Raw genomic sequence first — 22,350 nt, forward strand, 5'->3', positions numbered from 1 at the left:
GCTACGATTTAAGACCCGCTAGCAATTACGAAGTGAAAGCGCGGGTATTTAAGAAGTAAAAGCGCTGGTATTTAGGAGGTGAAAGCGCTGCTATTTAAGAACCGCTGGGGATTAAGGGTGGATTAATTAAAAGCGCGGGGATTTAAGAACCGCTGGTGATTAAGGGAGATTAATTATTATCGATTAATTCGATCAATTAATAAACCCTATGCAATTAAAACCGGCTAGTAATTAAAAACCGCTACGATTTAAGACCCGCTGGTATTTTGAAGGTAAAAGCGCTGGGGATTAGGGAAGTAAAGCGCTGGGGTTTTGGAGGTAAAAGCGCTGGGGATTAAGGGAGATTAATTGCGGATTAATTGAGGATTAATTGAGGATTAATTACGGATTAATCCGTTCAATTAATAAAACACTAAACCCCCACCGTTACTACTGTCGTTTGATCTATCGGTCTCTCAAATGTAGGAGGGCTAACTTATCCGGACTTAAAACCTAATTTCTCGGTTCTAAAGCCTCCAGGAATCGAATAGTTTTAACCAAAAGTCACAACACTTGCACGTTTTGAAATGGTGAGTTAACAAGTTCTAAAAATATTTTATGACAAATATCTTCCCTGACAAAAGGAGTTTGTGCTTCTAACTTTCTTATTTGTTCACGGAGGCTCCTGAAATTTGTTATGCTTACTAATTTGTAACTCCTGATTACGAATTCGTGCTCAGAATTCACCTAAAAAGTTCACTATTTTTTTATTATCTTTTTTATTTTAATATCTATAAAATCGTCTGATTTATTGGTCTCTCAAAAGTAGAAGGGCTAACTTATCCGGACTTAAAACCAAATTATCGGTTCTAAAGCTTCCAGAAATCGAATGGTTGTAACCGAAAGTCACATTACTTGCACCGTTGTGAAATAATGAGTTCACAAACTCTAAAAATATTTTATGACAAATATCTTCCCTGACAAAAGGAGTTTGTGCTTCTAACTTTCTTATTTGTTCACGGAGACTCCTGAAATTTGTTATGCTTACTAATTTGTAACTCCTGATTACGAATTCGTGCTCAGAATTCACCTAAAAAGTTCACTATTTTTTTATTATTTTTTTTTATTTTAATATCTATAGACAAATGAAATCGTCTGATTTATCGGTCTCTCAAAAATAGAAGGGCTAACTTATCCGGACTTAAAACCAATTTATCGGTTCTAAAGCTTCCAGAAATCGAATGGTTGTAACCGAAAGTCACATTACTTGCACCGTTTTGAAATAATGAGTTCCCAAACTGTAAAAATATTTTATGACAAATATCTTCCCTGACAAATGGAGTTTGTGCTTCTAAACTTCCTTATTCGTTCACGGAGACTCCTAAAATTTGTTGTGTTTATTAATTTGTTACTCCTAATTAAGAATCCGTGCTCAGAATTGACCTAAGAAGCCCTCTGATTTTTATATTTTTTTATGTTTTAGTATCTGAAGAAAAATTAAATCGTCTGATTTTAAGTCTCTCAAAAGTGGAGAAGCTAATTCATCCGGTCTGAAAATTAATTTCTCGGTTCTAAAGCCTCCAGAAATACATGGTTTTAACCGAAAGTAACCTTACTGGCATTCTTTTGAAATGGTGAATTCACAATTTCTAAAAATATTTTATTCCAAGTATCTTCCCTGACAAATGGAGCTTTCTTATTCGATAACGGTGACCCCTTAAATTTGCTGTGTTTACTAATTCCTCCTAATCATGGATGCTTGGTCTAAAAAATCATATCTGTTTTAACAGCCTCTGAATCCAAAAGAGATAACTTACCCGGGCTAGAAATTAATTTCTTCTGATTTAAAAGCTTCCAGAAATCGAATGGTTTCAACCAGAAGAAGGATACTTGAATCGTTTTGAAATGTTGAGCTCACAGACCCTAATTTTTTTTTTGTAAAATATCTTCCATGACAAATAGTTTGTGAATGTAACTTTCTTATTCGATAACCTAAAATTTGCTGTGTTTACTAATTTATAGCTCCTGAATATGAATCCAAACTCAGAATGTATATTACCTATAGAAGAATGACAAAACCTGCTTTAACCTATCTAAGTAATAATTTTCTAGGACCTAATAATTGCAACAAATGGAATGGTGTTAATATTATTAACTAATTTCTGTGAATAGACTCCATTCGTTTTATTTTTAGCACTCCTGTAAATGTTACACACCAAAAATACAATATTGTTTATTAAAACTTTGCTACATTATGATTTATTTTAATCTGTAGAAATTTAGTCGCTGTAATTTATTGTTTATATAATTAGTTGTTTTTTAAAATACAAATAACCGAGTAAGAACGTTTTAAAATCTGAAAAATAATAGAAATATTAATGTCAGTTTTAGTATAAAAGAAACTCACTGCTGTGAAAGTTTCCAGCGACAACACCACTATTTTTCCAGCCGTTATAATTAACGGTCTTTTCGAACGTTCCATTAAAGTAATAAGAATTTTTTTTGAGTCTATATCACATTCGTACCACTTGCCCATATATACAGCATTTGATAAGGTATTGTTCTGAAATCGAATATACAAATATCGACAATGGAAATTGTGTCATTACTACTTCTTCTGCCAGAAGGGTTCCAAAATAGCAATAAAAGTAGACTTGAAATAGCAGCATTAGTAGATACACCAACAAAATTAATAGGTTGAAATCGGTTCCTTGTTCCTAAAATTACAAAATTATTTAACATTAGATACTTCCAAAGTTACACGTACTTTTATAATTTGCAGGCAACATAAACCTATTTCCATTATACTTTCGAAAAACTGAATGAACACCACACTCGAAAAACAACTTTCATATTTTTGAGTAAACCTGAAACAAAATAAACAGAGATGTTTTCGCACGAAGACACGTTGAATTTTACTCCAGAATGTCTCTATAGTGGAGAATACATCTCACAAAATAATTATAAGTTTGTTGTGATTTTGATACATGTTCATGAGTTTTTACTATTCCTTCATCTATATTTTCTAACGTTTCTTTCAAAAGTTGGAGCTGTCCCACAGCAAGATAAAGCAAACCTGGAACTAAGGAATCTACTGCTGCACAAGCAGCTCCTGCATATACTACTGCTAAAAAATAAATAAATCAAAATTAATAATAAACAATAACAAATTTTTCACTCACCTATAACACATACTGAATAAGTACAAAAATAAAGTGTCGGTTGTGATTCACAAGAAAAAGGAAACCAAACATCTAACGGTAAATTCGAGCAATAATTTTGAAATTGTAGTGTGACAATCCATACAAACAAGGATACAAAAATAGCAACGAAAAAAGCACTGCAGAAATTTTTACATCTGATTACGTACTTGTGAGTAATCTCCACTTGTTTAATATTGCACCCTTTGACAAATTTTTTATCGAAGTTTTCTATACACAGTTCCAAATCATCGCTGTTTACCAAAAAATAGTAAAACTTCACTGTAAGAAAGACCATTCCGGTGGAAATAAAATTGTTGTGATTTTGCTCATTTATATTTCTTTCCTGGAAAACTTTCGCAAGAGTTAGCACTAGTTGTGGCCACAGTGCAAAAATGTAGACACTGTAACCGAAAACTTTGTGTAAAAACTTATTTGCGGAGGTTGGATACAATCCAATTATTTGTAAAATGTGTAGATTGCGTTTGAAGCTTTGCGATATTAAACCCTCCATTGTACAAATCAGTCTGACGACTGGGGTTTCCTGATTCAGTTTTAAGAAGGAGTATCGCTCCCTTAATTACATAAATTTTACATCAAAGCCATGAAGCACGACCCCAACCTTTATGACATTAATTTTAATTTCGTGACAGTTTCATCTACATTTCTTAAGAACTTTATTTCGACGTGGCTATTATTTCCAATAATTTAATTTTAGGAAATACTACGATACCATATATTTAAAATAATCAACTCTGAAACCAGTTCGTTTGGTCACTTTCTTAAAAACCCACACAAATTATCTACATAAATTAATAACAATAATGCACCGAAAATACCAACACCTGTTTTTGAAAATGGGAAATTCAGACGGCTGACCGGAATTGACCCATCAGTGGCAATGGATATTCCCACCTTGTCCTTGACTACATCATCAATCGTAGACACTACCAGCAACCATTAGCGTAAAACTGGTTTATGAAGACATTACCATTGTCGTATCATATCAACAACAAGTCAAAATCTGCGGCTTTGGTTAATTCTATTACTCAATTTTGTGATTGATAACATGAACTTTTTTGACTCGAAAATCCTCTTTAAATTCTGGGAACGACATGTCTCTTCAATGTTATTTAGTATTTATGGGTTTTATCGATACGAAACGCACAGTTACGTGGTAGTGCTCAGCTAACAACGGTCGCTTGCAAAATTTTATCCTTAGGTATGTACGTTTCTTTTGTTGGAAAAATTAAAACTCCAAAAGGTTCCGGTTTTCGCTAAATTGCCTTGATATTTCACCTCACTAATTGTTTTAAAATTGATTACATTCATGTGAAGTGGGTTAAGTGTTGTTTTTCTCTTTTTCATGCAGTTGGATATTAATATTCTGTTACCTACTGGAAAACATCAATCGCTAAAAATATTGCGGGTTATGGTTTGGTAAAGGTCATGCAAACCTTGTTTTTAAGAAAATTACATACATATTTAATACATTTTTATGGAATTATGTCTCCGGAAAATCCATAATCACTATGGGCGTACAGGTTTCATGTTTTCTTGACGTTTCATGACCACCAGAGTACGGAAAAAATGGTCTCCCCTTTCTCTCTGTCTGTCATCTGTCTCTCGTCTGTGTCAATTTTTTTCCAAGACATCCAAATTTTCGCAAAAAAATGCAGTGACGTCATCTTTAAATATTACCACAATAAATGTCATTTAAATTTTATAAAATAACGTACTACTCCATTTTTCCTAGGCATTTGGATTTTTCAAAAAGAAAATCAAAATTGTGTGACATTTTCTAATTTAAATTTATTTTAAAATTGGAGAATCGAATCTTGTAAACGTTTTAATGTTTTCGGAAGCATGGTAAATCGTTAATCAAAATTTATCCCGTTTACCCTAAACAACGAGAGTTTTAGAAAAAAAAAAATAAAAATTGTATATGTCAATATTTTTCGATTTCTCAATTTTTATTTTCGATATTATAGTTTTGAGATTTTTCAGTTTTTCAGTTCCTCAATTTTTCGACTTTTAAGTTTGTGATTTTTCAATTTTTCAGTTTCTTAATTTTTCGATATTTCAGTTTTGGAATATTTCAATTTTTCGATTTTTCATTCTTTCGTTTTTTCATTTTTTCTATTTTTCAATTTTTTTTAACATTTTTTTTTATTTTAATTTTTTTGAATTTTTAACTTTTCGGTTTATCATCGATTTTGGTCTATTTTGGTTCCTCAATTTTTCGACATCTCGATTTTTCGATTTCTGTATTTTTTGAAGTCTCCATTTCATTTTTCAGTTTTTCGATTCTTCAGTTTTCCGATTGATTTCCAATTTTTAGAATTTTAAAATTTTCTATTTTCGATTTCTTCGTTGCTCAGATTTTAGATTTTCCGACTTTTTGATTTTCCATTTTTCAATTTTTCGATTTTTGACGTTCCTAAATTTTCAATTTCTCGGTTAAAGGATTTTTTTTTATTTTTCCATTTCTACATTTTTCAACTTTTCAATTTCTCGATTTTTTATATTTTTGATTTTTCAGTTTTTGGGCTTTCCGACTTCTCGATATTTCTAATTTTTCGATGTGTCGGCTCTGGAATTTTTCAATTTTTGATTCTTCAATTTTTTTTGTTGTTTCGGTTTTTAGATGTTTCGATGTTTTAATTTTTTAATTTTTAAAATTTTAGTTGTTTCGATTTCTCAATTTTTTGAGATCTGAATTCTCCGATTTTTGACTTTTTCGAAGTACTAAATTTTAGATTGTTCAATTTTTTTAAATTTCGATTTCTCGATTTTTCCATATATCGACTTCTTGATTTTAAACTTTTCGGTTTTTCAATTTTGAGATTTTTCAAATGTTTGATTTTTCGAATTTGCATTATTTTTTTCGATTGTTCAATTTCTAGATTTTTCAATTTTTCAATTTTTCAATTTTTCAATTTATCAATCTTTGTTTAAATCATCCTATTTTTCAATATCTAAGTTTTGGATATTTCACTTTTGGCTTATTTCGATTTCTCAATTTTTCTATTTTTCACCTTCTTGGCTTTTCGATTTACCAATTTTTCCAAGTTTCGATTTTTCAATTTTTCGATTTTTCCTCATTTCAGTTTTGGAATTTTTCAATTTCTCGATTCTTCAGTTTTTCGATTTTTCAATTTTTGCAACTGTTAAATTTTTTCCTTTAGATTTCTCGATTGCTCGAATGTTACATTTTTCGACTTTTTAGTTTTTCGATTTTTCATTTTTTCGATTTTTAACATTTGTAAATTTTTTCCTATTTCTAAATTTCCCGACTTTTCAATGTTTCAATTTTTCGATTTTTCAGTTTTTCGACTTCTCGATTACTTTCTAATTTTTTGGTGTTTCTATTTTTCGACTTTTCGATTTTCCGATTTTTCGATATTTTCCTTTCTCGATTTTTAAATTTTAGAATTTTCAATTTATCGATTTTTTAATTTTTTTTATTTTTAAAATTTTTGTTGTCTCGATTTCTCGATTTTTTGATATTTCAGTTCTTCGATTTTTGGATTTTTCGAATTTTCAAATTTCAAATTTTTCAGTTTTTCGACTTCTCGATTATTTTCTAATTTTTCGGTGTTTCTATTTTTCGACTTTTCGATTTTCCGATTTTTCGATATTCTACTTTCTCGACTTTAAATTTTAGATTTTTCGATTTTTTAATTTTTTTAATTTTTAAAATTTTTGTTGTCTCGATTTCTCAATTTTTGATATTTCAGTTCTCCGATTTTTGGATATTTCGAATTTTTAAATTTTAAATTTTTCAGTTTTTTGACATTTCGATTTCTCGATTCATGGATATTTTGAATTTCGATTTTTTTATTGTTCAATTTTTCGATTTTTCAATTTTTCGATTTATCGATTTTTTTTAATCATCCAATTTTTCATGATTTAACTTTTAGATTCTTTTTCTTCTAGCCTATTTCGATTTCTCAATTTTTACATTTTTCGACTTTTTAATTTTTCGATATTTCATTTTTTCGATTCTTAAAGTTTCTAAATTTTTTCCTATTTCTAAATTTCCAGACTTTTCAATGTTTCAATTTTTCGATTTTTCAGTTTTTCGACTTCTCGATTATTTTCCAATTCTTTGGTGTTTCTATTTTTCGACTTTTCGATTTTCGGATTTTTCGATATTTTACTTTCTCGATTTTTGAATTTTAGATTTTTGAAGTTATCAATTTTTTAATTTTTAAAATTTTTGTTGTCTCAATTTCTCGATTTTTTGATATTTCAGTTCTTTGACTTTGGGATTTTTCGAATTTTTCAATTTAAAATTTTTCAGTTTTTTGACATTTCGATTTCTCGATTCATGGATATTTTAAATTTCGATTATTTTATTGTTCAATTTTTCATTATTTAACTTTTAGATTCTTTTTCTTCTAGCCTATTTCGATTTCTCAATTTTTACATTTTTCGATTTTTCATTTTTTCGGTTTTTAACGTTTCTAAATTTTTTCCTATTTCTAAATTTCCCGACTTTTCAATGTTTCAATTTTTCGATATTTCAGTTTTTCGACTTCTCGATTATTTTCCAATTTTTCGGTGTTTCAATTTTTCGACTTTTCGATTTTCCGATTTTTCGATATTTTATTTTCTCGATTTTTAAATTTTAGATTTTTCAATTTATCGATTTTTTAATTTTTTTTATTTTTCAAAATTTTATTGTCTCAATTTCTCGATTTTTTGATATTTCAGTTCTTCGATTTTTGGATTTTTCGAATTTTTAAATTTCACATTTTTCAGTTTTTTGACATTTCGATTTCTGGATTCATGGATATTTTGAATTTCGATTTTTTTGTTGTTCAATTTTTTGATTTTACAATTTTTCTATTTATCGATTTTTTTAATCATCCAATTTTTCATTATTTAACTATTAGATTTTTTTTCTTCTAGCCTATTTCGATTCTCAATTTTTACATTTTTCGACTTTTTAATTTTTCGATTTTTCATTTTTTCGATTTTTAACGTTTCTAATTTTTTTCTTATTTCTAAATTTCCCGACTTTTCAATGTTTCAATTTTTCGATTTTTTGTTTTTCGACTTCTCGATTATTTTCCAATTCTTCGGTGTTTCTATTTTTCGACTTTTCGATTTTCCGATTTTTCGATATTTTACTTTCTCCATTTTTAAATTTTAAATTTTTCAAGTTTCGATTTTTTAATTTTTTTAATTTTTAAAATTTTACGATTTTTTGATACTTCACTTCTTCGATTTTTGGAATTTTTTAATTTCAAATTTTTTAGTTTTTTGACATTTCGTTTTCTCGATTCATGAATATTTTGAATCTCGATTTTTTTATTGTTCAGTTTTTTGATTTTTCAATTTTTCGATTTATCGATTTTTTTTAATCATCCAATTTTTCATTATTTGACTTTTAGATTCTTTTTCTTCTAGCCTATTTCGATTTCTCAATTTTTACATTTTTCGACTTTTTAATTTTTCGATATTTCATTTTTTCGATTCTTAACGTTTCTAAATTTTTTCCTATTTCTAAATTTCCCGACTTTTCAATGTTTCAATTTTTCGATTTTTCAATTTTCGACTTCTCGATTGTTTTCCAATTCTTCGGTGTTTCTATTTTTCGACTTTTGGATTTTCCGATTTTTCGATATTTTACTTTCTCGATTTTTAAATTTTAGATTTTTCAGTTCATCGATTTTTTAATTTTTTTAATTTTTAAAATTTTTGTTTCGATTTTTCAATTTTTGATATTTCAGTTCTCCGATTTTTGGATATTTCGAATTTTTAAATTTTAAATTTTTGAGTTTTTTAAAATTTCGATTTTTCCATTTATCGATTTTTTCTTAAATCATCCAATTTTTCATTTTTTAACTATTAGATTTTTTTCTTCTGGCCTATTTCGATTTCTCAATTTTTCCATGTTTCGACTTCTTAGCTTTCGGATTTACCAGTTTTTCGACTTTTCGAGTTTTCTTTTCAATTTGTGGATTTCTGACGTCTCCAAATTTTCAATATCTCAGTTAATAGATTTTTTTGATTTTCTCATTTTTAGATTTCTCAACTCAATGTTTCAATTTTCCAATTTTTCAGTTTTTCGACTTTCCGAATTCTCGATTTTTTAATTTTTCATTTATGTAATTTTTCGATGGTTCGGCAAAAAAAAATCTAAAATTTAAATAATGAAAAATTGGATGATTTAAGAAAAAATCGAAAAATGGAAAAATTGAACAATAAAAAAATTGAAATTCAAAATATCCATGAATCGAGAAATCGAAATGTCAAAAAACTGAAAAATTTGAAATTTAAAAATTCGAAAAATCCAAAAATCGAAGAACTGAAATACCAAAATATCGAGAAATCGAGACAACAAAAATTTTAAAAATTAAAAAAATTAAAAAATCGATAAATTGAAACATCTAAAATTTAAAAATCGAGAAAGTAAAATATCGAAAAATCGGAAAATCAAAAAGTCGAAAAATAAAAACACCGAAGAATTGGAAAATAATCGAGAAGTCGAAAAACTGAAAAATCGAAAAATTGAAACATTGAAAAGTCGTGAAATTTAGAAGTAGGAAAAAATTTAGAAACGTTAAAAATCGAAAAAATGAAAAATTGAAAAATTAAAAAGTCGAAAAATGTAAAATTCGAAAATTGGAAAAATCGAAAGATCTAGCAATTGAAATGTTTCAATTTCTCGATATTTCCATTTTTCAGCTTTTCGATTTTTTGAAAAGAATATTTCTCCTTGGTTGTCCACTTTAAATATATTTCATATTGTCCGCACTTGTGCGGAACGCGTGCCCTCGGAATTTACTACGCCTCCAGGTCGAGGGAAGTTCTGTCGAAAAAATCTACAGTGGTTTTTTTTTCTTTTAAACTGTGACTGTTAAAATCAAGTTTTTTGATTACTTAAATCCACTGCACATGTTGAAATTGACATAAGTGTGCGTGCTGAAATAATCTTGAACCGATCATTTTCAAGTGGAAAAACTCGCTAGAAATACAGACATAACCTTGCCCTTTATCAATACATTTAATTTTTTTCAGTAACAAGAAATCGAAATGGACTATCTGTTCTATTTTCTTCTTGTGGTTCCGGCAAGTACCCAGTTCATTTCCCCCTGTCCCAGACTCTTCAAATATGAACCAGAGCTGGCAGAAAAAGGTCGATGGTACGGCGTATTCACGGTACTCAGCGACGTGAACATTACAGGTGTATGGCTGCGTTTGATTTTCGACAAAGAGTCTATACAGATCGGAGTAAAAAGCTGCATTTTTCCTTGCCAAATTTGATTTTAATGGGCAGACATTTTGTAGAATTGGTTCGGCGAGGCACTTACTAAGGATAATAAAGAGTACCTTTTGAAAAATCCTCACCATAAGTTGGTGGCAAATGAGTCGTACAATCTTCGATTTTATATCAATTACAATCCGAAAGAGACGCCTGCACAACTCACCATGGTCAAGTTGAATGGAAAGATAGTGTGTCCTGAGGGAGAAGTTAGCACGGAACCGTCGGTTACGACAACCACTTTGTTGTCGAATCGTTTTCCCAACAAGAGCAATGACAGCGACAAGAGTACCGAGGGAACTTTGTAAGCCTGTTAAATTACACATTCAAATACCTGAAGGATTTCAAAAAGCTTAAAAAATGAAACACTCTTCAACTATCAATTTGTTTTTTTTTATCTAGCGAAAGCTAAGGAAGTATTGTAAATTGGACGACTGGCTGCTCTATTTTCTGGATCATAACCCCCAGATTACGAAAAAATGAGTCCCAGTTCCGTCTGTCTGTCTGTCTGTCTGTCTGTCTGTCCACCGTCTGTGTCAATTTTTGATAGATAGATAACCGCTTTTGTTAAATTTTATATGGGTATTACGAATATCATGTTCATGGCAAAACACTAACCAAAGTTTGTCTAATCATCCCCACCAACTATGTGATGACGTCAACACAAAATTGTACATTCTAAATGGGTTTTAAATTGTATAAAGTAGCATAGCTTGATACGTGTAGTTTATGAATCCGTGTTGAGTTCTTACCCGAAAAGTCTAGATTTTTTTGGAAAAAAAAATATATAACAACATTTTGCAATTTAATTTTGAAACTGCAAAACCTTATGCTTTGAAATCTTGCAGATGTTTTGAGGTTGTCATAAGTATAGTAAATTTTTAATCAAGGTATATTTGTTTATTCCCTCCCACCCCTCAAAATTTATGATGTCACATCTATGTGCAAAAATAATAAGTATTGCGTTAATTTTTTTAGATTTGCCTATGGATAAATAAAAAAAATTAACGTGTTAATTTGTTTTGTTGATTAAATCAAGAACGGCTCCCTTCGTTTTCTCGAAAACTTAGTAATCCAATACTGTTATTATTAGTATTTAACAAATTTTGGAAAGTAAAAGTAAATATAAGGGTATCATAAAATATTTAAATTCACAAAGTCCTATACTTTTTCGAAAAAAACAGTTTTTTGACATCACAATTCTTTTTCCCATTTCCTTTAATTTGTGAATTTTTGCATTTTTTGATATTATAATTTTTCATTCTTCGATTTTTCAGTTTCTCAATTTTTAATTTTTCAATTTTTCAATTTTTCGTTTCCTCAATTTTTCAAATTCTTGACTTTTAGTTTTCATTTTCCGGTGTTTTTATTTTCATTTTCGCGATTTTAAACTACAATTTTTCGATTTTTCTTTTAATTTACTTTTCAATATTTCTTTCGATTTGATAATTTTTCGCATACCCAATTTTTCAAACTATCAATTTTTGATTTTTCAATTCCTCCATTTTCTAATTTTTTAATTTTTCAATTTCGCACTTTTTGGTTTTCTCAATTATCCGATTTTCGGCTTTCTTTAAAATTAAAGAATATAGAAAATATTGTAAAATCGAAATATTGATTTTTCAGTATTTATATCGAATAATTGAGAAAACCAAAAATTGCGAAATTGTAAAATATAAAAATCTAAAAATTAAAAATTGAATAACTTAAAAATCGATAACCTGCAAAATCGAAAAAACAAATTACTGAATTTGTAATATAGCGGTTTTTACAATATTTTGTGTTTTGGATTTTTTAGTTTCTCAATTTTTAATCTTTCGATTTTTCAATTTTTCAAGTTCTTGATTTCCAACTTTTAGATTTTTCAACGTCTTGTTTTATACTTTTTTGTTTTTTCCTTTTAGAGTTTTCAATTCTACAATTCTGAAATTTTTCCATTTTGTTTGGTGAAAAATCCTAAAATTAAAAATCGGAAAAATTTGAAAAAGCTAAAACTAAAAGCACGGAGCACTGAATAAACGTAAAAATGAAAGATTGAAATACTAAAAAGCAAGAAACTAAAAATCAAAAAAAATTAATGAATCGAAAAATTGGAAAGAAGAAAAAACGAATCCAATCGAAAAATTGAAAAACGCAAAAATTGTGAATTCGAAATATTATATTATCGCCAAATTGTAAAGAACGAAAAACTGAAAAATTAAATATCGAAAAATTGAAAAATTAAAAATTGAATAATTAATAAATCGAATACATGAAAAAGTTGTTTCAAAATCCAATAAGTGAAAAAGTGTTTTTTTTTTTTATTATAATTATTAGATACATATAAAATGAAACCTTGTAAAACTGCAAATAAAAGTTTGAAGAAACAAAAAATATGGAAATTGAGAAACAAAATATACAAACAAAATATTAAATTTTCGATATTTCGGTTTTACAATTTTTGTGTTTTCGAGTTTGCAGTTTGTCGATTTTTAAGATTCTCAATTTTTAATCTTTCTATTTTTCAATTTTTCATTTCTTCAATTTTTTTAATTCTTCTTTTCCAATTTCCAGATTTTTCAATGTTTTATTTTATACTTTTTGTTTGTTCATTTTATATTTTCCAATTTTCCAATTTTCAAATTTTTCCATTTTTTCGTTGAAATATCCGAAAATTATTAATCGAAAAGCTAAAATATCGGAAAAAGTTGAAAAATGGAAAACTAAAAAATCAAAAAAGTGCAAAATTGAAGAAAGTGGAAAATCAAAAAATTGCATATGGAAAAACTGAAGAAATGTAAAAACGAAACATTGAAAAACTAAAAAGCGTGAAACTAAAAATCAAAAAAAAAATTAATGAATCGAAAATTTCGGAAGAAGAAAAAACGAATCGAATCGAAAAATTGGAAAACCCAAAGATTGTGAAATTGAAACATTATCGAATCGTCAAAATAGTCAAGTCGAAAAATTGAAAAATTATATATCGAGAAAATAAAAAATTAAAAAATTAAAGTTTTAAAATTCAATAACTGAAAAAGTATGTAATTTTTTATTTTATAATAATTATTAGATACATATTTAAAATGAAACCTAGTAAAACTGCAAATAAAAAATTAAAGAGACGAAGAATTGGAGAATTGAGAAACTGAAAATCTAAAACAGAAAAAACCAAAAATTCAAAGATCTAAAAATTGAAAAATTAAAAATTGAAAACTCCTGAAACTACAAAGAGAAAAATTAGAAAATCTAAAACTGAAACATTCAATCCTATACTTTTTGAAAAATCCAATTTGTTGATATCATAATTTTTCGTTTCTTCATTTTTTAATTTTTCATTTTTTCATTTTACAGTGTTTGGGTTTCATTATTTCTCGTTCTTGCAACTTTAATTTTTTCAGTGTTTCATTTTCTGGACTTGAAATTTTTCATTCTTCGATTTCTCAGTTTTTCAATTTTTAATTTTTTGATTTTCGACTTTTCCCGATTTTATATCACAGATTTTCGTTCGTTCATTCCTTTTACATTTCCAATGTTTCTTTCGACTTTATAATAAATTTTCGGTTATTCAATTCCTCAAAATTTCAATTTTTGATTTTTCAGTTACTCGATTTACCAATTTTTAAATTTTACAGTTTCGTAATTTTTGGATTTCCTATTACGATGTTCTTTAAAATAAAAAAAAAACAAAATTTTCAAAAATCGCAGCAATTTTACAATTTTGAATTTTTACATTTTTCCGGTGAAATATCCCAAAATTAAAAATTGAAAAACTAAAAATTGGAAATTTGAGAAACTAAAAATCTAAAACTGAAAAAACGAAAAATTAAAAATCTAAAAATTGAAAACTCCTGAAATTGCAAACAGAAAAAGCAGAAAATTTAAAAACTGAAAAATCGAATCCGATACTTTTTGGAAAAATTCTATTTTTTATGGCACAATTTTTCGTTTTTTCATTGTATCAATTTTTGAGTTTTTTCAGTGTTTCGGTTTCATAATTTTTCGTTCTAGCGAATTTAATTTTTTCAATTTTTCAATTTCTCGACTTAAAATTTTTCGGTGTTTCCTGAATTTTTCAAATTATTGGCTTTTAGTTTTCACTTTCCCGATTTTATATCACAATTTTTCGTTTTTTCATTTCCTTTTCTTTTCCAATGTTTCTTTCTATTTTATTATTTTTCGTCTTTTCAATTCCTCAAAATGTCAATTTTTGATTTTTCAGCTACTTAATTTACCAATTTTTAAATTTTTCAATTTCGAAATTTTTAGATTTCCCAATTATGCGATTTTCCGATTTTTTTAAAATTAAAATGTTGTAAAATCGCAATATTAAAATTTCAAGATTTATATCAGAAAAATCCAAAAATTGTGGAACTGAAAACTATAAAGATTGAAGGATTAGAATTTGAGAAATTAGAAAATCAATAAACTGCAAAATCGAAAAAAGAAAATATTGAATTTTCGGTTTTTAAGATTCTCAATTTTTAATCTTTCTATTTTTCAAATTTTCATTATTCAATTTTTCAAGTTCTAGATTTCCAATGTTTAGAATTTTCAATGTTTTGTTTTATACTTTTGTGTTTTTTTTATTTTAGATTTTTCAGTTTAAAAATTTTGAAAATTTCCATTTTTTTGGTGAAAAATCTCATAATCGAAAACTAAAAAAACGAAAAATTGCAAAATTGAAAAGAGTGGAAAATTGAAAAATTGCAAATCGAAAATCTGAAAAAACGTAAAAACGAAACTTTGAAAAATTAAAAAGCGAGAAACTAAAAATAAAAATAATTAATTAATCGAAAATTTGGGAAGAAGAAAAAACGAATTGAATCGAAAAACTGGAAAACACAAAATTGTAAAATTGAAACATTATCGAATCGTCAAAATTGTCAAGTTGAAAAATTGTAGCACCGAAAGATCGAAAAATTGAAAAATTATATATCGAGATAGTAAAAAATTAAAAATCTAAAAATTGAAAAGTCGAATAAATGAAAATTTTCAAAAATTCGATAACTGGAAAAGTATTTTTTTAATTATAATTTTTATTAGATACATATTTAAAATGAAACCTAGTAAAACTGCAAATAAAAATTTAAACAGACGAACAATTGGAAAATTGAGAAACTGAAAATCTAAAACTGAAAAAACGAAAAATTCAAAGATCTAAAAATTGAAAAACTAAAAATTGAAAACATCGAATCCTATACTTTTTCGAAAAATATAATTTTTTGATATCACAATTTTACATTATTTCATTTCTTTTAATTTTTGAAATTTTTCATTTTCAATGTTTTGATTTTAAAATTTTTCGTTTTTGCAATTTTAATTTTTTCAATTTTTCAAATTTGCAATTTTTCAATTTCACAATTTCTGGATTTCACGATTATTCGCTTTTCCGTTTTCGTTAAAATTAAAGAAGAAACAAAGTATTCTAAAATCAAAATATTGAATTTTCAATATATCGGTTTTGCAATATTTTGTGTTTTCGATTTTGCAGTTTCTCGATTTTTTGTTTCTGAATTAATTTTTCAATTTTTCATTTCTTCAATTTTTCCAATTCTTCTTTTCCAATTTCTAGATTTTTTAATTTTTTATTTTATGCTTTTTTTGCTCGCTTCAGATTTTTCAATTTTGCTATTTTGAAATTTTTCTATTTTTTTTTCTGTGAAATGTCCCAAAATTAAAAATCGAAAAACTAAAAAATCGGAAAAAGTTGAAAAATCGAAAACTAAAAAAGCCAAAAATTGCAAAATTGAAGAAAGTGGAAAATCAAAAAATTGCAAATCGAAAAAATGAAGAATCGCAAAACCGAAACTTTGAAAAACTAAAAAGCGAGAAAATAAAAATAAAAAAAACTAATAAATTAAAAGATTGGAATGAAGAAAAAACGAATCGAATCTGAAAATAGAAAATCCAAAAAATTGTAATATCCAAAAACTACAAAATCATCAAAATGATAAAGTCGGGAAACTGTAGCACTGAATATCGGAAAAAGTTGAAAAATCGAAAATTAAAAAAATCAAAAAATTGCAAATCGAAAAACTGAAGAAACGCAAAACCGAAACATTGAAAAACTAAAAAACGAAAAACTAAAAATCAAAAAAATTAATTAATCGAAAATTTCGGAAGAAGAAAAAACGAATCGGGTCGAAAAATTGTAAAATTATATATCGAAAGATTAAAACATTTTTAAAATCGAAAAATTGAAGCCGAAGAAATGAAAAAGTTTTAAAATTCAATAACTGGAAAAGTATTTTTTTTAAATTGTAATTATTATTAGATACATATTTAAAACGAAACCTAGTAAAACTTAAAATAAAAATTTAAAGAGACGAAAAATTGGAAAATTGAGAAACTGAAAATCTAAAACTAAAAAACCGAAAAATTCAAAGATCTGAAAATTGAAAAATTAAAAATTGAAAACTCCTGAAACTGCATGCTTTTTCGAAAAATCCAATTTTTTGATATCTCAAGTTTTCGTTTCTTCATTTTTTAATTTTTCAGTTCTTCATTTTACAGTGTTTCGATTTCATAATTTCTCGTTCTTGCAATTTTAATTTTTTCAGTGTTTAATTTTCTGAACTTAAAATTTTTCAAATTTCCAATCTTGCAATTTTGCGATATTGCAATTTTTCATTCTTCGATTTCTCAGTTTTTCAATTTTTAATTTTTTGATTTTCGACTTTTCCCGATTTTATATCACAGATTTTCGTTCATTCATTCCTTTTACTTTTCCAATGTTTCTTTCGATTGTATAATAAATTTTCGTTTATTCAATTCCCCAAAATTTCAATTTTTGATTTTTCAGTTACTCGATTTACCAATTTTTAAATTTTACAATTTCGTAATTTTTGGATTTCCTAATTATCCGATGTTACAATGTTTTGTTTCCCGATTTTTCGATTTCTTTAAAATAAAAAAAAAACAAAATATTCCAAAATCGCAATATTGAATTTTCAATATTTATGTCGGCTAATTAAAAAATCCAAAAATTATGAAACTGAAAAATCTGAAAATTGAAAGATTTAAAATGAAGAACCTTAAAAATCGATAAACTGGAAAATCGAAATAACAAAATTTTAGGTTTTACCATATTTTGTATTTTCGAGTTGGCAGTTTTTCAATTTTTATGATTCTCAAGTTTTAATCTTTCCATTTTTCAATTTTTCATTTGTTTATTTCTTCCAGTTCTTGATTTCCAATTTCTAGATTTTTCAATGCTTTGTTTTACAATTTCTTCTTTTTTCATTTAAAAATTTTCAATTTTACAATTTTGAAATTTTTACATTTTTCCGGTGAAATATCCCAAATTTAAAAATTGAAAAACTAAAAATTGGAAATTTGAGAAACTAAAAATCTAAAACTGAAAAAACGAAAAATTAAAAATCTAAAAATTGAAAAATTAAAAAATGAAACTCCTGAAATTGCAAACAGAGAAATTAGAAAATTTAAAAACTGAAACATCCAATTCGATACTTTTTGGGAAAATTTCATTTTGTGATGTCACAACTTTTCGTTTTTTCATTGTTTTAATTTTTCAGTTTTTTCGTTTTATAGTGTTTCGGTTTCACAATTTTTCGTTCTTGCAAATTTAATTTTTTCAATTTTTCAATTTCTCGACTTAAAATTTTTCAGTGTTTTCTAAATTTTTCAAATTATTGGCTTTTAATTTTCACTTTCCCGATTTTATATCACAATTTTTCGTTTTCTCAATTTTCCAACGTTCCTTCTGATTTTATTATTTTTCGTCTTTTCAATTCATCAAAACATCAATTTTTGATTTTTCAGCTACTCGATTTACCAATTTTTAAATTTTTCGATTTCGAAATTTTTCGATTTCCCAATTATCCGATTTTCCGATTTCTTTAAAATTAAAATGTTGTAAAATCGCAATATTGAAATTTCAAGATTTATATCGGATAATTGAGAAATCCAAAAATTGTGGAACTGAAAACTATAAAATTGAAAAATTAGAATTTGGGAAACTTGGAAATCAATCAACTGCAAAATCAATAAACTGCAAAATCGAAAAAACAAAATATTGAATTTTCGGTTTTTAAGATCCTCAATTTTTCATATTTCTATTTTTCAAATTTTTATTTCTTCAATTTTTCAAGTTCTAGATTTCCAATTTTTAAAATTTTCAATGTGTTGTTTTATACTTTTGTGTTTTTTTTATTTTAGATTTTTCAGTTTAAAAATTTTGGAAATTTTCCATTTTTTCGGGAGAAAAATCTCATAATCGAAAACTAAAAAAACGAAAAAGTGCAAAATTGAATAGAGTGGAAAATTGAAAAATTGCAATTCAAAAAACTGAAGAAACGTAAAAACGAAACTTTGAAAAACTCTAAAGCGAGAAAATAAAAATAAAATAAAACTAATAAATTAAAAGAGTGGAATGAAGAAAAAACGAATCGAATCTGAAAATAGAAAATCCAAAAAATTGTCATATCCAAAAACTATAGAACCATCAAAATGGTAAAGTCGGAAAACTGTAGCACTGAAAGACGGAAAAATTGAAAACTTAAAAATCGAAAATTGAAAAGTTTTAAAATCCTGAAAAAGTGTTTTTCTATTATTTATAATTATTAATGATACATATTTAAAATGAAAACTAGAAAAACTGCAAATAAAAAATTGAAGAAACGAAAAATAGGAAAAATGAGAAATTGAAAATCTGAAATAGAAAAAACAAAAATTAAAAATTGAAAACACCTGAAATTGTAATTAGAAAAAACAGAAAATCCAAAAATTGAAACATCCAAAAGTTGGAAAATCGGAAATCTGAAAAATTTTAAAAATGCAAATCGAAAAATTCAAGAATCGATAAGTTGAAAAAACTGAAATTGGGTAAACAAAGAATTATAAAATCGGAACATCGAAAAATCGAAAAATTGTAAAAAAATAAAGAAATGAAAACTGCAAAATCTACAAACTGAAACATTCGAAAGTTGGAAAATCGGAAAACTGAAAGATTGAAAAATTTAATTCTTCTTCGATCAATTTTTTTCATCTAGTGACGATTTTAGTGTACCAACTCATGGAGCTTCCAATCAGAGTGAACAATCGTCCAATAAAGACGAAAGCGACTTCTTCCAGGGCGATTTTGCTATTTTCAATAACCCCAGGCCACTAACCTCAGTCAACGACGCAACCTGCGGCACGGTTGTGGTAAGAAAAACCCTCCACCCAAAAAATCAAAATTTTATTGATTACGTTTTTTCAGACCCTCCCACGCCCTTTAATCACCTACAGCCAACCCACCCAAGAGGCCGAATTCCCCTGGCACGCCGCCATTTACCGCGCCCAAGGCGTAGACCTCAGATTCATATGTGGAGCTTCTCTTATAACACGTTACCACTTAATAACCGTGGCACATTGTGTAACTAAGCGCGTATCTCGGGAGACTGTTAATCCGGATGATTTGCTGGTCTATCTGGGAAAATACTATTCGAAGATATGGACTAATCCGGGCATTCAAAATAGACAAGTCGAGAAGATTACAATCCATTCGCAGTTCAATCCTCAGTTTTTCATGAACAACATCGCCGTGGTCAAACTCGCTTCCCCGGCCGAAATTACCTTTTATGTGCGGCCGGTGTGTCTGTGGGACGAAGACACCCGGTTGCTTGCTGTTACCAGCAGGGTTGGTAAGTCGACAACTAGTAAAAGAGGTCCAAAATTACGTGTTTTTTAAGGCAACGTTGTTGGTTGGGGTTGGGATGAAAATGGTCTTTTTCCTGAAAAACTGACGAAGGCAAGAATGCCGGTGGTTTCTCACGAGACTTGTATTTATTCGTACCCGGACTTTTATTCAAGGTATACATCTAGCACGTCGTATTGTGCAGGGTTTAACAATGGTAAGTATTTTTATTCTAGCATCATTTGTAAAATGTAATAATATATGAAGCAATTAAGCAAACAGTTATACAGATGCGTGTGGTATTTCTTGTACGTCCTTTGGCATTTAGTAAAATACATATAAAATGATAGGCGGCACGCTTCCATGACCTACTTCGACCCTAGAGTCATTTATAGAAATCCTGTAACATACATTCGACAAAGTAGGCTTCCTACACAGTTTTTAACGTCGCATCTAAACAATTTTTTTTTTAATTGAAGGTACTAGCGTATGCAACGGCGACTCAGGGGCCGGCATGGTTTTCCCAAAAACGTATTCCAATTCAGAAAGCCGAGTATGGCAATTGCGAGGGATTGTTTCAGTTAGCGTCGCTCTGAAAAACCAAACGAGATGCGACCCTTCAAACTATGTGATCTTTACTGATGTGGCCAAATACCTCGACTGGATTCACGCCTCCCTTAATTAAAATATTTTAAGATAAAAAGCCGCAGTTACGTATAGCCTTACTACATATAGGAATTGTATTTTTAATAAAAGTTATACAGTTATTCCACGTTTTAATAATACTTTCATTACAACCTAACCACTATTGTGTTCGAAACTAAGTTCAGTTCCAGAAATCACAGAAATAAGAAACACATCGAAAATATAAGAGCAACATGAAAAAAATTCCTGCTTTATAATTTTTCAAAATTTCAGTTTGTAGTAAACTTGTTTTTTTGTCCAAAATTTAAAAATGCAAAAGCGAAGACTTGATTATTTAAAAGCTAAAATTTGGAAAGATTAAAAATTGAAAAGTAGAAAAACTGAAAATTCAAAAATTAAACACGTGAAAATTGGAATTATCGTTTAATTCAAATAAAGAAAAATTCAAATATGTATCTACAAACTGAAAAATCGAAAAATTGAAAAACCGGAATCTTAAAAAATCGAAACATCTAAGAAGCGAAAAATTACAGATCGAAAAACTAAAGGAATAAAAATTTGCAAAATCAAAAATCTGAAAATTCGACAAATCGAAAACAAGAAAACTTGAAAGCGAAAAACTGTCAAATCGAAAAACTGTAAAATTGAACAAGTTTATATCGAAAAAGTTAAAAATGTAAGTAATTATAAAATCGAAAAACTGAAAATTTCAAGAGCTGATAAATATAGAAATTTTGAAAAATTTAAAACAAATTCGAAAAATGGCAAGTCTAAAATTTGTAAAATCTAACAAAAATTGAAAAATCGAGAAATTGCAAAATCGGAAAACTAATGAATTTTTAAAAACTCAAAAATGGGTGCTGCTAAAAAAATTCTCAGTCAACACAATATATATGTAAAAAATTGAAAAATCCAAAAACTGTAAAATCGTGAAAATTTCAGTTTTAATAAATTTGTTCTTTTTGAATTATTTAAATTAAAAATTAGAATCCCTACAATTGAAATCTCGATTAACTGAAATAAGGAATAATTAAAATATCTACAGTTTGCAAAAATGAGGAATTGTAAAATTGAAATATCGAAAAATTGCAAATCAAAAATCTAAGAGACCGAAAAATAAAAAAGTCAAAAAATTGTAAAATTGAAAAATTAAAAATTTAAAACTAGAAAACCTAAAATCGGGAGACTGTAAAGTCGAAAAACTGAGGACACAAAAATTCACAAGTGGAAAACATGAAAATCGAAAAATTAAAAATCGAAAACTGGAAAATCCAAAAATTGAATAAACAATCTAGAAATTGACAGTCGAGCTAACTGTAAAATCGATAAATTGGAACTGAAAAATTGAAAGAATTGAAAATCAAATGTTGAGAATCAAAAAAAAACGGTGTAATTTTTAAAAATTCGAAAATGGGTGCTATTAAAAAATCCTCGGTCAACATGATGTAAATAAACGTGGTGAAACCAATAATATTCCAAAGACACCGATGTGTATCGTAAAACTGAAAAATTAAAAAGTCCATAAATCAAAAATCGAAAAAACCAAAATTTGAAAATACGAAAAACTGCAAATCGAAAAATTAAGGAACGACAAATTGAAAAATCAAATATTAAAAAAAAAATTATCAAACAAA

At 27.3% G+C, this 22,350-nt stretch overlaps 1 protein-coding gene across 1 annotated transcript; it reads left to right on the forward strand.

Moving 5' to 3' along the window:
* The first annotated feature begins 4,292 nt into the window (after positions 1-4,292).
* Positions 4,293-20,816, forward strand: LOC135129017 (clotting factor C-like). The gene is made up of 7 exons (XM_064056100.1): positions 4,293-4,401; positions 10,212-10,424; positions 10,482-10,759; positions 19,458-19,599; positions 19,655-20,078; positions 20,127-20,288; positions 20,551-20,816. The coding sequence occupies exons 2-7, from the start codon at positions 10,227-10,229 to the stop codon at positions 20,754-20,756; spliced, it is 1,410 nt and encodes a 469-aa protein (XP_063912170.1). The 5' UTR covers positions 4,293-4,401; positions 10,212-10,226; the 3' UTR covers positions 20,757-20,816.
* Positions 20,817-22,350: the final 1,534 nt, after the last annotated feature.

This window comes from Zophobas morio, unplaced genomic scaffold (assembly GCF_036711695.1).
Source record: "Zophobas morio isolate AGI-343-1 ecotype UQ-CSIRO unplaced genomic scaffold, CSIRO_AGI_Zmor_V1 ptg000014l, whole genome shotgun sequence".
Taxonomy (NCBI): domain Eukaryota; kingdom Metazoa; phylum Arthropoda; class Insecta; order Coleoptera; family Tenebrionidae; genus Zophobas; species Zophobas morio.